At 42.1% G+C, this 19,726-nt stretch overlaps 1 protein-coding gene across 5 annotated transcripts in view; it reads right to left on the bottom strand.

The window, feature by feature from the left end:
- Positions 1 to 17,147: 17,147 nt before the first annotated feature.
- AIG1 (androgen induced 1) overlaps positions 17,148 to 19,726 on the bottom strand; it is a 123,066-nt gene continuing 120,487 nt past the window's right edge. For 4 of the 5 annotated variants that reach the window (XM_051801620.1, XM_051801623.1, XM_051801619.1 and 1 more), the window contains one exon: positions 17,148 to 17,793. In XM_051801620.1, coding sequence (XP_051657580.1) covers positions 17,652 to 17,793 — 142 coding nt within the window. In that variant the 3' untranslated portion in view covers positions 17,148 to 17,651. The remainder of the gene's footprint in view (positions 17,794 to 19,726) is intronic. The other variant, XR_007906934.1, reaches the window with a different exon arrangement.

Genomic DNA, 19,726 nt, shown 5'->3' with positions numbered 1-19,726 from the left:
AAGATCATAACATCTTTAGAGCAGAGGAGGTAGGGGTAGGAAATCCAAATAAATCTGAACACACCCAAAACATGCTGCCAGTTCCATAACTAACAGAATTCCACAGTGCTAAGCTAAACTAAAAATAGAATAAAAAACTGTCTTATCACCTCTTTAACCCTAACCTCAAGGCCACCTCTACTCCACAACTACATATTTTCCCTCCAGGTTCACATTTTCAGTCTTGCCATCTTCTCTTGCCATGAGAAACTTTTGCCAGCTGGATCCAGCTCCCAAAGCAATATCTGTAATGAGGACAAGCACCTGGGGACCTACCTGTCTGTCTCAGGAGAAGAATTTGGTTTGTCTTTCCAATCCCCCGCACTGCAGAGTCCTTTGAGGCTGTGATAAGGGAATGCCAGACCACCTGGCAGCAAAAGCAGATGAAGAGTTGAGATGTGGGTGGTAGCCAGGTTGGAGGAAAGAATTAGAATCACAGAATTCTTTATGTTAGAAAAGATCTCTGAGATCATCAAGTTAACACAGCACTGCCAAGTCCACCACTAAACCATGTTCCCAAGAGCCACATCCACAGGTCTTTTAAATACCCCCAGGGATGGAGACTCAACCACTTTTCTGGGCAGCCTGTCCCAATGTTTGACTACCATTTTAGTGAAGAATTTTTTCTTAATATCCAACCTAAACCTCTCCAGGTGCAACCTGAGGCTATGTCCTCTTGTCCTGTCCCTTGTTACCTGAAAGAAGAGAACAACCCTCACCTTGCTACAATCTCCTTTCAGGTAGTTGTAGAGGGTGACAAGGTCTTCCCTGAGCCTCCTTCTCTTCAGGCTAAACACCCCCAGCTCCCTCTGCCACTCCTCATAGGACTTGTGCTCCAGACCACTCATTGCCCTTCTCTGGACATGCTCCAGCACCTCAATGTCTTTCTTGTAGTGAGGGGCCCAAAACTGAACACAGGATTCAAGATGCACCCTCACCAGTGTTGAGTACAGAGGGACAGTCACTTCCCTGATCCTGCTGGCCACACTATTGCTAATACAGGCCAGGATGCCATTGGCCTTCTTGGCCACCTGGGCACGCTGCTGGCTCATGTACAGTCACTGTTGACCAGCACCTTCAGGTCCTTTTCCACTGAGCAGCTTTCTAGCCATTCTTTCTCAAACCCTGTGGCACTGCATGGGGTTGTTGTGACCCAAGGGCAGGACCCAGCACTTGTTCTTGTTGAACCTCATACAATTGGCCTCAGCCCATTGATCCAGCCTGTCCAGATCCCTTTGTAGAGCCTTCTTGTCCTTCAGTAGATCAACACTCCTGCCCAGTTTGGTGTCTCAATCCCCTCATCCAGATTATTGATTAAACTGGCGACAGTACTGATCCCTGGAGAACACCACTCATGACCAGCTGCCAGCTGGATGTAACTCCATTCACCACCAGTTCTGGGCCCAGCCATCCAGCCAGTTTTTTTACCCAGTGAACAGGGTACCTGTCCAAGCCATGAGCAGCCAGTTTCTCCAGGAGAATGCTGTAGGAAATGGTGTCAAAATCTTTACCAAAGTCCAGGTGGACTACATACACACATTTTCCCTTATCCACTAAGTAGACCACTTTGTCATAGATGGAGATCAGGTTGGCCAAGCAGGACCTGCATTTCATTAACCTGCCCTTGGCTTGGCCTGATTTCCCAATTGTCCTGTATGTGCCATGTGATGGCACTCGAGATAATCTGCTCCATAACCTTCTCTAGTCCAAGGTCAGGCTTACCAGCCTCTAGTTCCCCGCCTCCTCCTTTCTTCCCTTCTAGTAGATGAGAGTCACTTTTGGTAACCTTCAGTCAACTGGGACATCCCCAGTGAGCCAGGACTGCTTGTAAAAGATGGACAGTGGCTAGGTGGGCACTTTTACCACCTCCCTCAGCACCCTTGGTGAGTCCCATTCAGCCCCATATACTTGTGTGTGTCTAAGTGGTGTTGCAGGTCACTGAGCACTTCCCCTTGGATTATGGGAGCTTCATTCTGCTCCCCATCCCTGTCTTCCAGCTCAGGGCACTGGGTATCTCTAGAACAACTGGTCCTACTATTAAAGCTTAGGCAAGAGATATTAAGTACTTCAGTCCTTTCTTCATCCTTTGTCACTATGTTTCCCCCACAACCAATAAAGAGTGGGGATTTTCCTTAGCCCTCCTGTTGCTGATGATGTATTTATAGAAACATTTTTTATTGTCTTTTATGGCAGTACCCAGAGTAAGTCCTATTTGGGTCTTAGTTCTTCTAATTTTCTCCCTGCGTAATCTCACATCATCCTTGTAATCCTCTGTTCCTTCTTCCAAAGGTCATAAACTCTCTTTTTATCCCTGAATTCAAGCCAAAGCACTCTGTTCAGCCAAGCTGGTCTTCTTTCCCTCCGGTTCATCTTTCAGTACATTGGGACAACCTACTCCTCTGCCTTTAGGATTTCCTTCTTGAAGAATGTCCAGCCTTCATGGACTCCTTTGCCCTTCAGGACTGACTCCCAAGGGATTCTGTCAACCAGTCTCCTAGAAGGGACAAAGTCTGCCTTCCAAAAGTCCAGTGCTTTCTTGACCTTTCCCCTGATTCTTACCCATAAACATTCAATGTTACCATCATTAAACTTCAGACAATCAAAACACTCCCTAAGATATACTGGTACCCCACTGCCTCTCCTTCCTTGCCTATTCCTTCTGACCAGTGCCCTCAGACATGAGAAACCAGCTTTGATCCCAAGCCTGAGAAGAGGGCATAGGGTGCTGGTGCCCATTTGGCAAGACTGCCTTTTTGTTCTATAGTTTTGCTTATTTATTATACCTTTTCCCTCCCCTTTTTTTCTCTCGTTTGCTTGTTGTATTTCAGTTACATATAGTTAAGAAAGGAAGATTTCGCTTTCTCATGAAGTAACTGTTCAGTCAAAGCCCAACTTTAAAAATACATTTTCTAAATATGCACTATTCGCTGTTGTCCTCAGTAATTTGATTGGCAGAAATAAGAACTGCAAAAGCAGGTCTTGTCAGTCATTCTTAAGCCTTCCTTAATATGGAAACAATCATCTGCCATTTCAACCACCTTTTGCAAGGGACACAGTGTGCTTAATAAGATGCACACACCTGCAGTCTCAACCTCTATTCATTTTCTAGTAAAAAATCATTTGTGGGGGTTGCATATGTGCATGGGCAAGATAAGAGATCCTTCCAAGTGGCACCTGAAAGCCCATCCTGGCCTATATTGTATCACTTTCTGTAAATGCACTGCATATATGTGTACTGTCCATCCTGCAGACACCTACTGGCACAGCTCTGAGTGTCTGTCTCATGAAATCCAAAGGACAAGCGTGTGCTCATGTGCTGGGAAGGCACCATGTCGCACAGCACTTTGCAACTGTGAGAAGTGGGAGGCACCCGTGTTTGCTCTGTAACAGGTCAGTTTGGCTGTATGGCACATGGTGGGTCTAAAAGCAGATTATGCTGTTTGCTGTTTCCAGGCTCAGCTTTTTTCTTTAGGAAACACAGCAGCAGATTAGGGTTTATTCACTTGCCACTTGCTTATTGGGATACAGACCCTATGTCATGCAGTGCCCACTCATTTCAGAAGCAGTGAGTATCTGTGGCATTGTCTATAGTGAGAGACACAGAGAAACTCAGTAACTTCAAAAGAAGTCCAAGGAGGCCTGATACTTAGGTCCCAAACTGTGTCTAGAGAATGGTTCTAGAACAAACAAAGCATTTATTTTTCATTAAAAGACCTCCCAAGGAAGAATTAAACTGGAAGTGTTCTACGGTAAATTTAGCTACAGCGTTTCTGGGACAGAATGTCCACAGAACAAGCATCCCTCATTTATCACCAGAACATCTCCATTCTGACCTGAAACACAAATTTGGTGCCAGGTGTAGTACTGTGTTTGTGGTCTGTTGCAAAAGCCAGTTCACAAGGGAATGTTCATTTAAGGCACAAAAGTAAAAAGGCACAGAGCTAAGTTCAGCTGCATTTGCCTTTGCTGGGAAAGGAAATAATTATTCTATTTGTTTTGCTTCCAAGATGGCAATAGCAAATGTATTTCTCACCTCACTGAGAGGAAAAATTCACACCCAATATGGTCAAGGTGCACCCCCTTTTACTGAGCAACATGACAACCTTGCAACTTGAACACAATTATTTTTTTCTTTTTTTTTTTTTTTTTTTAGCTGCTGCCTTCTGTTTTTTTTCTCTGTAATGTGGTTTATCCTCAAGTGATGCCTCATGCATGAACATCTTGGGCTGTTTCCTACAAAATAGCATAGCTCCTAAATAAAAGAAATGGGTAGAGCAGAAGTGAAGCTCATTTCAAACATGCCTTTAGAGGGGCAGATTTTACTGCAATCTGGAGGCAAGTATTTGGCCATGGAGGAAAAACATCTTAAAATGAGCCATGCTCCAGAGTGGGCAAATTGGTCACAGAATCACAGAATCATAGAATATGCTGAGCTGGAAGGGACCCACAAGGATCATCAAAGTCCAACTCCTGGTTCTGCATAGGACCATTCCCAACAGTCACATCAACAGTCACACCCATGAGTGTTGTCCAGATGCTTCTTGAACTCCGTCAGGCTTGGTGCTCTGATCACTTCCCTGGGGAGCCTGTTCCAATGCCCAACCACCCTCTGGGTGAAGAACATTTTCCTAGTAACTAAACTAAACCTTCCCTTCACAACTTCAGGCCATTCCCTTGGGTCCTGTCACTGATCACCACAGAGAAGAGATCAGTGCCTGCCCCTCCTCTTCCCCTCACAAGGAAGTTGTAGACTGCAATGAAGTCCCCCCTCAGTCTCCTCTTCTCCAGCTGAACAGACTGAGTCACTACAGTTGCTTCTCATATAGTTTCCCCTCAAGGCCCTTCATCATCTTTATTGCCCTCCTTTGGACACTCTCTAATAACTTTTTATCTTTCTTATACTGAGGTGCCCAAAACTGCACACAATATTCAATGTGAGGCCACACCAGTGCAGAGCAGAGCAGGACAATCCCCTCCCTTGCCCGGCTGGTGATGTTTGCCTGATGCCCCCCAGACATGGTTGGCCCTCCTGGCTGCCAGGGCACTGCTGACTCATATTCAACTCGCCATCGACCAGGACCCCCACGTCCCTTTCCATGGCACTGCTTTCCAGAATCTCATTCCCCAGTCTGTATGTGCATCCAGGATTGCCCCATCCCAGGTGCAGAATCCGTCACTTCCCTTTCTTGAACTTCATATGGTTGGTGATTGCCCAGTCCTCCAATTTGTCGAGGCCTCCCTGCCTTCGAGTCCTTCCTAGGGGTCTGTAGTAATTCTTTTCTTGGAGGATGTGAACTGTGATTCTGCTGAGGCTGCTGCTTTTGTTTGTTTGCTTTTGCAGCGAACATGCTGCAGCTGAGATCACCTTTTCCAAAGCTCAGATGCACCTTCCAGAAAGTCAGGGACCAGATGAGCATTTTGATATTTGTGTCCTGTGACCAAGGGCAGGGCTTTGGAAGAAAAACTGGAGCACAGCAGATGTTTGGACCAGAAATCCACCCAGCGCTGCTGCTTTTTGACCCAGTGCATTTTTCATCCACTGGATGCTACGACACAAATTTCTGGATATGCAGTATGGCTTCCCCTGACCAAAAACTGTTAGGCACAACTTCTGCACAAGTTCTCCCCACTCTCCCTCAGCTCGTGACAGCAACTTGTGTCCTTACACTACTTCTTGGCCTCAGTTCCCTTGCAGTAAGGTGATCCACAAAGTGAACGTTAGAAGGTGTTTTCTGGGCCAAGGATTTTCCCCTGGTAGATTTCAGAAAGGCCCATCTGTTTCTCTTCAAACTGGCATTGCCTTCATCCAGCCTCCACAGCTGAGTGCAGTTTTTGCCATGATCACAGTGATGTTGGTGACAGGGGAAAAAACCTGTGTCTCTAAGTAGAGATACACAGAATGTAAGTTCTAAACCTTGTCTGACTGGACAAGGACTTCAAGGCACAAAGATGGATTGTGGCTCCCTGGGGCTGGTGGGACTGCAGTCGAGGTGCAGGAAGGGGAGTGTGGCTCAGCTGGAGGCAGCAGGGGCCAACATACTGCCCGAGCAGCCATATCGGGCACGTGGTGGGTGAGTTAAGGACATACTTTAGGCCTTAATTCTGAGTTTCCTAGGTTTTGTCAGTTTCAGCCAGATTCCTAATGTTATTTTAATGCAGTTGTTTTGTGTGTGAATAATATGCTTTCTATGCCAAACCACAAGCCCTGGAACTAATATCTCATAAAAATGCCTAGAGTCCAAAGCTAATAGCTGTAATTCAGCTGTTCGAATGATGCCTAAAAAGTTACAGATTAATGCTATTCCCCATGGAGAAGTAAAATTAAACTCGACTTCCTATGGGGCTGGGTGCTATTGTGCATAGTGCCTGAGTCCAGGTTGAGGGATGCAACTTGCTGCAGATCCTGGGCACCCCATGGCAGGGCTAGGTGCCCTGTAGGCAGAGGCTGGTGCGTGTGTGAGGGACGTTCATAAATTTTCCCTTAAAAAAGTCCCCACCCATATAGCAACACCCCACCCAGTGACGGGTCACTACTACTCATCTTCACACAGCCCTGCTGCTGTGGGCAGTGATTCAGAAGATGCCAAAAAGGGCGGAGGGATGGTCACTCACTCCCCAGTCCGGTGGTGTCTGGACAAGTGGTGGTTGCAGTGACGTCAGGTCCTGTGTCTGCCAGCCTGGCACAGTGGGCAGGAGACAGTGCTGGATCCAGCAATGGGGCAGGTGCCCCTTCACCTCCCAAAGGGTTTAGATGAGGCATGAGTGACCCACAGTGAGCAGAGAGGGGACATGGAGGAGACTGGCAACAGGGGCAAAGCTGTCCCTTCATGCTCTTTTCAGGTGGGGAAGTCATGCCACAGGATGTCAGTGCAGCCTGTGAGAACACCAAGCCTGCTGAAAGGAAATTACTGTCTTCTCTTAAGAGCACACAGGAAGACCTCTTTCCCAGAACACCCAATTTAGGAAACTTGCATCACAGCAGCAAAGCAGGATGCTTATTTGGGAATAAGAAAATGAGATATGGCCCCCAAGTCATTGCCTGCCTGTAGGCACCGTGGCAGAAAGCTTGAGGATACACCAGAGGCAGCTGCTGGCTCACAGTAACAAACACAGAGCTGGATGGGCTGCAGGCCCAGACAGCTGGTGTTTGCTGCCTGTGTCCTCCAATACTTGCTGTAGAGCTGTAAGGTATCAGTTATTTTCCTGTTACAACACAAAGGGATTAGTTAGATTAGCTTCTGCAGAGGTGAGAAAGAAATGTGTCATGTAGACTATTTATTTTGCTCTAATTGGATTCGCACCCTCTTTCTGAATAAATCTTGTTTTACTCCAGCTCTTGTGGTTTCTTATGGCTGTGAATGCTGAGGAGCTCTTCCAGGGATGGGCAAGTGACTCTCGGCTTCAGTAGGGAAAGCAAAGAGATCATGCTGTGGTCACTAGAGGCAGGCAGCCTGCAAACAGCATGGCTGAGGAAGCTCTCATGATCACACCCCAGACGATGTATCATGATCACGGACAACTTCTGGCAGCACAAGGTAAAAGCTGCTCTTTGACCAGGGAAATCTAAACTTTTCAGTCTTCCAGACACAACATCCACACTGGCTCTGGGTAAGCTGCAGCATGCACAACATTGTGACCTGGGGGCATGGCGATACTGCCTCGAAGAAAGCAGCATATGCTGGCCCCCCTTCAGCAGGGTGAGCTGCACTGTCAGCAAATCTTCTCCTGCAGTTCATCATCCTTCTCTAGCTGGTGCAGAACACTGTAGGAAAATTATCTTTGCTGTGTTTCTTGGCCTGCTTACTCAGAAACATGGAAAGTACCTGCAGCAGGGGTGGCTTCTCAAGTTCGCCCTTTAAATCTCTGGAAACAAAATGAGCTCAGACGGAAAAGAAAGACCATAATTTAAGAATCCTAGATCTGGGTGGCTGCAAACTGCTAATTGACCTCTCTGTGTTAATCCCTTTAAACCAGTCAATGTTTTTCACTTCTGTGTCCTTTGCACTGTGGAAACTTTTGACGTCTCTGTACTGGCCACTGTGGTTTGAATCCCTGCCTCTGAGTCACATGGATATCAAAACCTCAGACCAGCTGGGACTAAGCAATGTTCTCTTGATGAGCACAGCAGAAAACAGACATAAAATAAATCATTAAGTCAATGGCATTTTGGGGGGATCTAAATTATGCCTGCATACACATTACACAGTCAAGGCTTGATTTTGAAATTCTTCTACTTATTTGTTGTTCCTACAGAGTACAAATGAATGCTACATCAAGAAGACACATTTTCTGGAGAGTACCTGCTCCTGCAGTTTCCAAAGATGTCCTGTATTTGCAGATGCCTCTTCATGTACACCAACCTGTGACTTGTCTGAGAGAGTTTTGTTGGTCTTATTGGAATTTGACATAAAATTTCTCTTTTATTGCTCTTTTAGTCATGTTTCTCCCCATGAAAGATTGTTATATTTTCTGTTGGCTTTGATACTCTATAACTGGATACTGAAGGATCAAATAAATTCATATGCTGGGTACATTTTCTCTTTGAGGTGGGTATTGGAGTGCTTCAATATATAGATTGCCATAGTTTTCAATGGTACTTTTTGCCTTGTTCATTTGCTCTTGCAGAACTCATTTGTTTTAGAACATTTAGAGCCCATAGGAGGTGCTAAATAAACATTACAAACTATAAAAAAAGTTACTAGCCAACTGTGAAGCAGTAAAATTAAATAACTTACCCAGCATCACATAGGTAAGCAGAGCAGCCACTTCTGCAGAATGACCTGCAGATTTCCCCTTTTTCTCTTCCTATGCTATCCTCCCTCATTTACAGCACATCAGATCAGGTTTTTACATCCTCCCTCTCTGAACAGTTCCCTAGAGCACTATCCACTCTGACAAAAAAAAAAAAAAAAACCAAACCCAAAATAAGAACAATGTGATAAATTTATTTAAAGGAACTTTTTTAATATGGTGGACAATACAGTCTGTTTTTCTTTATCTTCACTTTTGGAGTGCCTGAGCCACCTTAGAAAATTTAACCTGAATAAGACATGTAGAATTTTCCTAGCAGAGAATATTCCAATCTACAAAATGAAAATCAGGTAAAAGGAAAATAATCGAAAATATTATATAACCTGGACAATGTAAAACACTGTAATGCATGAATCTACTGAAGTTTGCCACTGTTTTGGTTACACAAAGCAGTGCTATACAGATTTTTAGGGAAGTAAGCAAAACAGTACTATTTCTAAGGGAAATCAGTGGTGCAATTAGGAGAGCTGGCAGTAAAGGCATTGCTTTTCCATCACAGTTCCCACACAGCACAGTGGGAATGGCTCAGTACTACAGGCAAGGACAGGATGGGCTTTCAGGGTCACCCAACGATGAAGCTGGTGGGGGAACGAACAGGCTTCCAGTCCCTCTCTTGCTGTCCTGCCAGGGGGAAGTGTAAATCACAACAGACTACTCTGCAGATTAAAAGTAAAGATTTATGAATTACTCAATCCAGAATTTTATAAACAAGATGACTTCTGGAAATGCAGAAAGATCCACCTGCTGTGTTCTCAGTAAGTTGAAAATAGAAGGACACTGTATAAGCTGAGGGAAAACCCCAACATTCTTCAGCACAAAATTCAGTCAAATCTTTGCCTTCAGCAGCTTCCAAATCACAGAAACCTTAGGAATACTGGAGGGCTGGGGCACAGGGTCTTAAAAGGCCAGAGCAGAAAACAATGTTGTTTCCTTGCAGGAGAAACTATAAATAGTATTTAGCATCTTCAAGCAGGCAAGTTCATAAGTGAGGCTGCTTGATTGTTGCTTCTTTGATAACTTAGTATTCAGTAGAGGGAAGAATTGCCATAGCAACATTCCCATCTTCTGACATGTATCATGCAGATCATGTACTCAAGGCAGCGCAGCACCCTCTCACACATGTGCTCTGTGAACTTTTGTGTTCCTGACAATATTAAAGAGAAAACTATGTCTCATGATTGACACACTTGCCTGTGTGTCTTTATGATTCCTTAAAAAAATATATGGAAATACTCCCCTTCCCCCATCTTCCTCCTTTGAACTGTTTTCTCTTTTCCATCCCACTGAAATGATGAGAACAGCTCCTGCCCCAGATCTGTAGATATATGTTCCTGACAGTAGTCCTACGCTATGCAAATGTGTAAACTGCAAAATGTAGAGGGCTTTAAAAAATTAAGTATACCCAGCAGAATCTAAATTCTGAGTGCTGAAAGGAACTAGAAATCTTCCAGAATGTGCATAATTAATGCTCTATTAAACAAAGCCTTACATATTTTCTTTGTTATGTTTGTTTGTTTGTTTGAGGTTTTTGTTTGGGTTTTTTATTTGAATTAGTCTCCAGACACACACACCCCAACGATACCTATGGCACATGCCAGTATATATGTCACCCTTTGTGGGAGCTGAGTTCACAAGCAAGGTAGAATACATGTTTGCAGCCAAGGTCTAGCTAACCCCTGGGATGGCTTGGATTATGTGGACTTCCCGCTGCAGGAAAAGCACTGCACCATTACACAGGGCTAAGCTGTGGGCCAGTATGAATGGGATGCTGCAACACTGTGCAACAAAATCATGTCTGTAACCCTGACAGCAGTGGCAGCCAGGTACTTCACTTTACAAGTGTTCTTGATTCAATTGTATGACAGGTCCACCCAGTGGATCTCTTTCTAAACTTACCACCTAGTCAGTATTGTGGCTCCTTTCAAAAACCCTGTAACACTAGAAACAGTTGGAATATACTACTACTACTACTATATACATACACACACACACACACACACACGTCTCTAACTATGGCTATCCTACCAATGGCTCTGACATTAAAAGTACCACAGTATACTGTCACGTGCCTACGTACTTTTTCCTCAGACATTCCTGTCCTCTCCATCACCAGTCTCCAATGTTTAGGGTCTCTGTACAAAGCTTTGGTACCTTATCTGGTACCAAAAGGATCAGGACCTTATCATACTCCTGGCAGGGTGAATGTAATGTTCTGGTCAGAATTGCTAAATAGTTCAGCTGGGATTATATCTCCAATGATCTCCTGAGCTTCACTTACGTTTGAGTGCCCTCACTGCCTTGGTGTACTCCATAGCTGCCCATTCCAAGAAATGATTATTCAAGAAATTCCTTCTTTGTATCTTGTCCCATGGTAACTCTTGGCCAGACTACAAACAGGTAGTTGAGGTCCTCCATTATCATAAATTGTGGTGCCTCTCTAAGTATAGTGTGCTTAACTGCCTCTTTCTACTCTATGACTAATAGCACTTCTGTTAAGCCACCTCTAGAGAGAATGGTTTTGCAGCTTAATACCAGTCACAGAAGAGGGGTGACCTCCCCCTCTTTTATCCCATTACATCTGCCAGGTGTAAACTTAGGACCTAAACTGAGGATCACTATTAAATAAGAACAACTTATTTTATTTTACGTAGTAAATAGCGAAGATGATCATAAGTTGGCAGCTATCCAGGCACTGCTCTGCCTGCAAAATTAACCGTTCAGAAATGCAGTATTACAGAGTATTGCAGCCGCAAACTGTCCCTATTGCTACAGGTACGATGGCCAGCAGCTCACCAGTCTTATTCCCAGGAGAAAATTAGGAACACAGGGGGCTGTCAGTTTGGATTTATGGTGGAATTACTGCCCATGTCAAGAATGATACCTTTCACAGTGCCTGATTTCTTTTCATGTTAAGTAAGTAACTGCCATTTAACATCTGACTGTCATTATTTGTTTCTACAGAAGATCATGCTTGTATATGTGTATGTATATTTGTATGCATGTGTGTGCTTAACTTTTATCTACACATAAAGAGGGGACTATCTGAACATTAAAAAGTAAAGAGATATTATTTCCTAGTACTGACTGTACCATAGCAAACTCTATATTTAGAACGCACACTGTGGAGATACTTCTCCAGCCTAATGGTAGATGTTTACTTTTTAATACACAAGCTATATATAAAATGCTTAACTTGAACACCATTACTAGCTACAATAAGAATTGCATGAAAAAGATGCTATTTCATTTCTGACTCATTTTACACAACTCTAAGGAACAGCAGATACCTTCTCCAGTGGGCCACAAAGTCTGTGGCCTATCTCTCAGATTTCCGTACAGGCATTTATTGTGTTGAGGTTCAAATTCCTTTACAGCTGTGGTCTGAACAACAAAGGGGCTCTTAAGGGAATAAGACTACAACTTGCTCTTCTGGGTTACATTAAAATCCATTTATTTCCATCAGTTACTTGAACAAAACAGAGTCTCTTTTTGATAAAAAGAAAATTGCTCATTTTGGAGAATATACGCTGAATATATTTGATATTTGTGGTCTGCAAATTGGACAGTTCTGTTCTTCTTAGTTACTTAAATAATACAAGTAAGGGCAAGTCACTATGCTGAAAAGACCTATTTTCAGTCTAAGCCCAAACCCCCTTCATTACATCATTAGAAGTACTACAGAAAGCACCCAACCTGCAAGTCCACTTGCTCCCTCATTCAACAAAGCCCCTGGAATCAGAAGTACCCTGTGCCATGTGCTTTGAGCTCAGTACGTGACCAAGGACTTTTCTCAACGGATGTCAACAGCTAGATCTTTTTACTTTCCAGGTTAGTTTCATTTTCCCTTTGTTCTTGCTTCAGAAAGAGGAGAGATAATGACCATGTAGAGAACTGATCAGTCAAACTTTCAGGTGCTTTTTTTCCTATGACTTTGGCAATAGTTAGACCCCAGGTTTAATACTGCAGTCAGACATACTGAAGACAATGGCACTTTTACAGCACATATGAACATGTGGGGCTGAACAGAAGGGCCCATATATATAATAAAACTTCCAGGTTTCTTTCCTTCTCTGCAACACCTGTGACCCCAGTTGAAGCAGCTGGTTACAGTGGCACATGAAGCTTTGAACCATAGGAGCAGAGCAGCTGGGATACCCTAGTGGAGATGACCTCGTCTACTAATATGCACTATGCTTTGATTAGGAGATTTTTTTTGCTGCTGCAGTTGCAAAATACCTGTCACCGATGTTTGACCCTATTTACATGAAAACAGGAGCATTAAAAGATAGGATTAACAGCATAACTTCTCCAAGGCTGCATTCAGAGGTGACCTCACCTACACATCTCCTATTGCTTGTTCCTTTACGCTCAGGGTAGGAACATCAAACACGCCTCTGTGATGTTAACCTTGGGATGATGGTCTCTTCAGGACTATACATCCACTCAAGTTTCAGATTATAAATCTTTTCAGTGTTCAGTCTAACAATACCCTAGTCTTCACAGGCTACTGAAGTGTATATCGGAGCAGAATGACCAATTTTTACAGAAAATAAAAGGTGAAGAATAAATTGTTGTTAGGATTTGAAATAAATCCAATAAGAAAAATGAACCAAGAGGTGCCTACCTTATACACTGTCACCACAAACTGCCACCTGGGAGCCTGCAGAATGGTTTGCCATTTGTCAGTCTGCTCACAGTATACAAATGTCTTTGATGTGCCCCGGAGATAATTTAGCTAATATTACTCCTGTGGGCAGAGAAGCAAAGAATCAACTTAAAATTAGGGAAAATATTTGTCACTTTCCTTTAAAATAAGGCAATGGTTGCTACAGAAAGACAGCAAACTAGTTTTATCCCACACGAGCTAAATCACAGACTAAAATAATTTAATTTTGAAATTGTGGCACAAGTTTGTAAATTATGGTAACCTCTTTGTAACAGAATTACATGGGAGCCATGCATACATGTTTTGGGGCAGCTACAGGCAGGCAGAAAGTATGGATGAGCTTTTTAAAGCCAAATAGGGGACACAGTCATTCTGAAATTTATGACAACTGGGTGGCTAGACTTTCTAACCAACCTTAAAAAAAATCCTCCCCCGCCCCCCCCCCCCCCCCCCCTTTTTGCATTCTATTACTAAGTCAGTAGAATATTTTTAAGACTGGAAAGTTGGGCACTGAAGAGTGAGCATTTGGGCCGTCTGTTCAACCTTAATTTGGCCCCTTTTGAGTATGAATAATGACATTGCCTTTAATTAGATGATCCCACAATATTTTTTCCTGTGCCTCATTCATGACGGATGGTGCTTACTGAACGATGAAACTGTATTTTGTCTTTTCCTTGTGGTTCAAGGTGTGGCAGCCTGCCTTATTTACTGCATGCTATGCTCTTCTCTGACAACAAAACTAATGATTCCTTTGCACAGTTTTCTACATGGTTTATCATTACAGCTATGGCATAAGAAACATTACTAATTTAATTTTATTGCAGTTCTCAAGGGAAAAGCTAGAGTTTTTTTCACTTAGTTTATCCATCTAAAACCTATTCTCATTGCTCAGGTTTTCATCAAAGCTTTGCTTCCCTCATATTTGGTCTAGGCAGCTTTATCTACATCAGCTTTGCGGAGGTATTAACAGTACATGGGAAGCAAAGCTGGGGTCCCCATTTTGGTGTGTGTGTTGGGTAGTCAGGCATGGAGAGAGTCAACAGATCAGGGATGGTAGGGAAAATCCTATTCAGTGACAAGACAGATCATTCCTGAAGTTGATAAACACTCTAGAGAATTACCTGTGCAATACAGGGAAATGCAGGTTTGTGGTTTTTTTTTTCCCTAAAATTTGGACAAAGATGAACATATATTCCCCATAAGTTCAGAAACACTACTAACATAAATGCTGTCCTTCTTCCAAAGACTCAGTTCCACAGCAAAAGTAGAGAAAAGTCTTCCAGACTTTTTTTTTTCATAGACTTGCACTTGGAAATAGATGACTTGTTCTGACAAAAAGTTTTCCACCAAAAAAATAGCTCCCCCAGGAGAAATTTTCCCTTTCAGGGACAATTTCAGCCAAGATGGTTGAAATTTGTTAAGTTTACAAGTGACTTTTACTTTGGTCATCATTCATCCATCATCTTTCTTAAGAATGATGGATTGTGTAATCCTAAAGGGAATGAACACAGTCTAGAAGAGTGCTCTCTGGGTACACAGGCCCTCAAGTTATTTATATCATGGTTCATACATCAGAGGCTGGATTTAATGTTTTAAAATGTTTTTGACTTTAAGCTTAAAGTTCACAGGAGGTAGAGAACTTCTTGAGATTTTAGAAGACAAACTGAATTTGAACCTTCTTGGAATACTATACATTTCCTTAAACCAAATGAAACCCGCCACATTTTGTGTTGCATATATTGCCTTTGGCTAACATCAGGGGCTTAACTGAGCTTGGCAGTCTATTTTTTGAGGTGCTGAGTACTCACAAATTCACAGATACAAGGGATAACAACTTTAAGTGTCCCTATGCTGTACCTCTGAAAGGGTACCTTCACTTGGACACCCACCTATGGATTCATCTAGGCAATTCTGATCTCTGACACTTCTGTTCTCTTTATATTCTTATGACATTTCCAATACTGCATAAAATGACATGGTACTAGAAAAAAAATCTATCTTGAAAAGGTGCAAAACTTGCCGAGAAAGAGGAATCTTTCCATAAACGCCAGTTATTGAGGGCTCAGACATTCAGTATTCAGTGGTAAAATATATACAGCAGACATGATCAGAGTGTGCTCTAGAAGAATGCGTACAGCTGTGTGGCATTTTGGCACTTCTGATTTTTATTTAACACATTCTTTCCACTAGAATGAATTCTTGAATTCTGTGAAGGAAACAATTTCCCTGAAATGAAATTTGAAAAATAAAAATGTCCCAGATTAACAGCAGAACATACGTTATGCAAATTCTTCATATGACAAAAAAGTCAACAGGGTTTGTGCCTTGGGCTTCCCACCCTAAACTACAGTTACTGCTGCTGAAAAGTACAGCCAGATCCCCTAGCACATTCATTGTCCACCACTACTTTCATGTGCTACCACAGCTTTCAGAGGCAGTGACTTTAAACAGTTCCTAGCTCACTAAACATGACTGAATCCATGCCTTCTTTCCTTCCTGAGTTTTAAAAGCCTGTTGCAAATAATAGACATCTTACCACCGCCTCCAACCAATTATCTGTGGACCAAGTAATCATGCTGCAGCATTACTGTTCATATGTAATGCACAGCTCAGGAACAGCAGAACATAATATCCCTGATGCAAGACCACATGGCTACAGCAATTTTGCTCCCAAATTCTGCTGGTTTTATGTGTCCCGTCGTCTCCCTCTGTAGGACCATCAGAGAAGCTCCTTTTTTATCTGGCCCCTTATTTCCATGAACTTTCTAGTAACTTGCTTAGCTTTGAAATCTTTGCAACTTTGATCAACAAGTTAAAAATTACTGAGAGAACAGACAGACAGACAAAGACAATATCATCACAATAATATCAAAAAGTCTTACTTTTGAAGGAAACAAACAAAAAAGCATACTGTTGAACTTACACTGTTTCCTATGGTAGTTTGTAAATAAATACATTTTAAAAATACTATGGAGGCAGGTAATGAGTTGCATGAGATCTGTCTTCCCCAGAGCTACTGCAGAGCAGAAACATCACTGAATCAGATTAAAACTCTGCAGAAATCCTGTTACTAAATATAATACATTAACATTATCCATATTTGAAGTGCTCTACATATGTTAAAATAAATATATCTAAATACACTAATGAACAAATATGCAATATGAATACTGATATTTGAATCTTAAAGCTACTTTTTTAACAAATAACATCTTGCTGAAAATTATTCTCTCACTTTATTTTAGTTCTATTTCAATTTTTTTGTGCCTTCTAGAGTTCCTTCTTGATTGTCTAATAATTAAGCAGAATCATGTAAAATTTAAACAATCACTAGTATTTTGCAACTGAATTCCTAATTCAAACAGGCATATGTTTTTCTTTAAACATTTGCTTACCTGCCTTCCTGAAGCAAGGCTTAAATGCTCTCTTTGGTACAACACTAGCAGCTCAGCCCATCTATTGAGAACTTACAACTTGAAAATGCAGAATCACATGCTGTACTATGATAATAAGAAAAATCCTTATGTAGAATTTAGATAATCTACAGCTGACACTGGAAAACCTGAAAATATATCATTCAAATGCCATCAATCCATCTAGAATTTCAAGAATCAGCATGAAGAAACAGAAATGCAAGGATAATTTGTTCTTTATTTAGGCCTATTTAAGAAGATATTCTAACACCACAAATAAGATTTTACTAGACTGATAAAATTATTAACATCACAAATTTAAGGCAGTTGTTACATAGTGTTACATTGATATTTCAGTCAAACCGAACTGTTCTTTAGATACATTCATGCAATTAGCTTGTATGCTGTACTTTGAAATATATAGAATTGTTTTGTTTCCCTGCATTAGACCTATCTGGTTAAGCTTTTCTCAAACAATACAGAGAATGTACTCGTTCTTCTTGGCAGAAGTGATCTAATGACTTAATGATTTAATGACTTATTTGATTCAAGAAATGCACATTGAGAATGCCATGGAGATAAATATACATCTTATATGTGTATGTCACATGCAAGCATGGAGAAATAGGAATGAACGTTGAAATGATATTATTATTTTTAGCTAAAATCATTTTCCCTCCATATAAAATCCAAAAATATCCTTGCACTGAACAGAGGGCCCATTAAACTTCCTCCTTTCCAAAGATTCCTCTCCATGGCGACCTCTGTTGGGGATGAGAAATCTTCCATGGAGCCATAAACAATCTTCTATGTTGCCTCTTGTTGTTCACTCCAATTTCGGCTTTTCTTTTCCTTCTTCGATACCTGAAAACATACGGAGAACAGCTTTTAAAAATCTCTCAATGAATGAAGGGCTTACTTTGAGAGGTTCTTTTAATGCATTAGTCTTTCTTTTCCCTTTCTTGACGTTGTTTCTCCTGTATTTGCTCATATGCTCTTGCATGTGTTACTTCACCTGCTGTGAACAAAAAGAGCATCTGCACACCTGATGGCAGTGGTTGTCCAGTAATAAACTGCACAGTCCTTCCTCCCTTCCTCCCTCCCTGCCTCCCATTCTCAAATCAATCAGCCTAACCCCCTGCCGCAGGCTCAGCTTTTGACGGCTGCAGGGGTCTGGGAACAGTTAATTCCCTCACCTCCTCCGCTTACCTACAAGCAAATTAAAGTAGATGCTACTAAAGCTGAAGCTAAGCAGCAAACTTAGTTTGAAGGAAAGTTTTAATAGCTGTGTTTCAGAATTCGGTAATTTTAAGCCCCCCTCCATTTCAACATTGTTTTTTTAAATATTTGCAAGTTTATCTCCTTTTTTTGAGAGTTCAAGAGAACAATTACTGCTGAGAGGGTGCCTCTCTCTTCTCGTAATGGCTGTGACTTTCAGTAATATCAGGAGAGCTGAGCTGAGTCTAGGGCTCCTTAAAGAACTTAGCCTAGCTGCAGGACTTGTCTCTTTGCTATGCTGAGCAAAGTCCGGGCTGGGCAGAAGATTGTGTTTTTTCTGGCAATGAAAGCATTCAGCTATTTCATATGCCTGTTCCTGGACAATGAATTACTATTGGTATCTGACAAAAGTATTGTTCTTCTGACTAAGCCCTCTCTGCCAGACATCTCAAATACAAATATTTCTTTTGGAGGTTTTCAGGCCTGCTGCATGCTGGAAAAGAAAGACTTCTAAGGACTGAAAGCAAAAGAGAAACAACGTTTGAGAATGCTGAGAGGAAAATCCAGTCACAAGTAAGATCACCTGCTAGTGCAAAATATGCACAGGTGGTAAGTACAAAAAAAAATCACTTTAAAAACATAGATAATTAATTCCAATACAGGAAACAATAAGACCCATCTGCAGTTAGAAAGCACAACAGCAGAGCCGCCTTGCTGAAAGAAACAGCACAGAAACAAATGGGTCTGCATGTTTCCAGCAGCCCAAATATAATGGCCCTGGGTGTTGCTGGCAAACTAATGTAATGGGAGAGCCACAGTTGAAGGTTTAACAACCAAAACAAGAGGCAGGGCCAAAAGATTACCGTGGCTTTACAAGGCTGCTCCAGAGCCAATCTTGAGTCTTCTGCTTTCTGCTGGAAGGAACTTTCCCAACAGTTTTAAAAGCTGTTTTATTTGCTTTTTTGAAAACGCCTCTTTCCTTTCTTCTGAAGCACTCTACTGCAGATGCATCAAATACTTTGGCAGGAACGCAGATACCCTCAAAACTGTGGACAGACACTGGCTTGTACAAAGGGCAAATTTTTCCTTCCCTACCATGTTTGTGGTTTAACTTGGAAAAACTAACTGCAAATCATTTTGTCAGTAGTGAGGTTTTATTTAATGCATCTCCAGAGGAAAATAAAAAAAAAATCCAAACCCAAACCAACCCCTTCTCACCCCAGAAATCTTCTCATAGCAGACTGTTTTGATTTGCAGGCTTACTGCTCAAAAGCCTCTTTTAAATGTACAGTTTTCAAATAATATTTTCCCAAGTGTCACACAGTGACAGACTGGCATCATTTTACATCTGCTGTTAGTGGTGTGCCTGCCACACACTTCAGGTTAGGTTCGTGCAAAGTGTTTCAAGCACAGCAAAAGAGCAGGTGACTCATGACATTTTCCATTTTGCAAGTGTTTGAGCCTCAAAGGACTCTGGATCAATACTCTTTATCCCAAGGATGGAATGAGGGAGAGGACAATAAGGCCATGGTGAACCTTGAAAAAATCTGGAGGAACGACCCAATTGATGTTAGCTCCT

Source organism: Manacus candei, unplaced genomic scaffold (assembly GCF_025592945.1).
Source record: "Manacus candei isolate 608988 ecotype Guabito, Panama unplaced genomic scaffold, ASM2559294v1 h1tg000052l, whole genome shotgun sequence".
Taxonomy (NCBI): domain Eukaryota; kingdom Metazoa; phylum Chordata; class Aves; order Passeriformes; family Pipridae; genus Manacus; species Manacus candei.
This window is presented reverse-complemented; position numbering and strand designations above follow the sequence as displayed.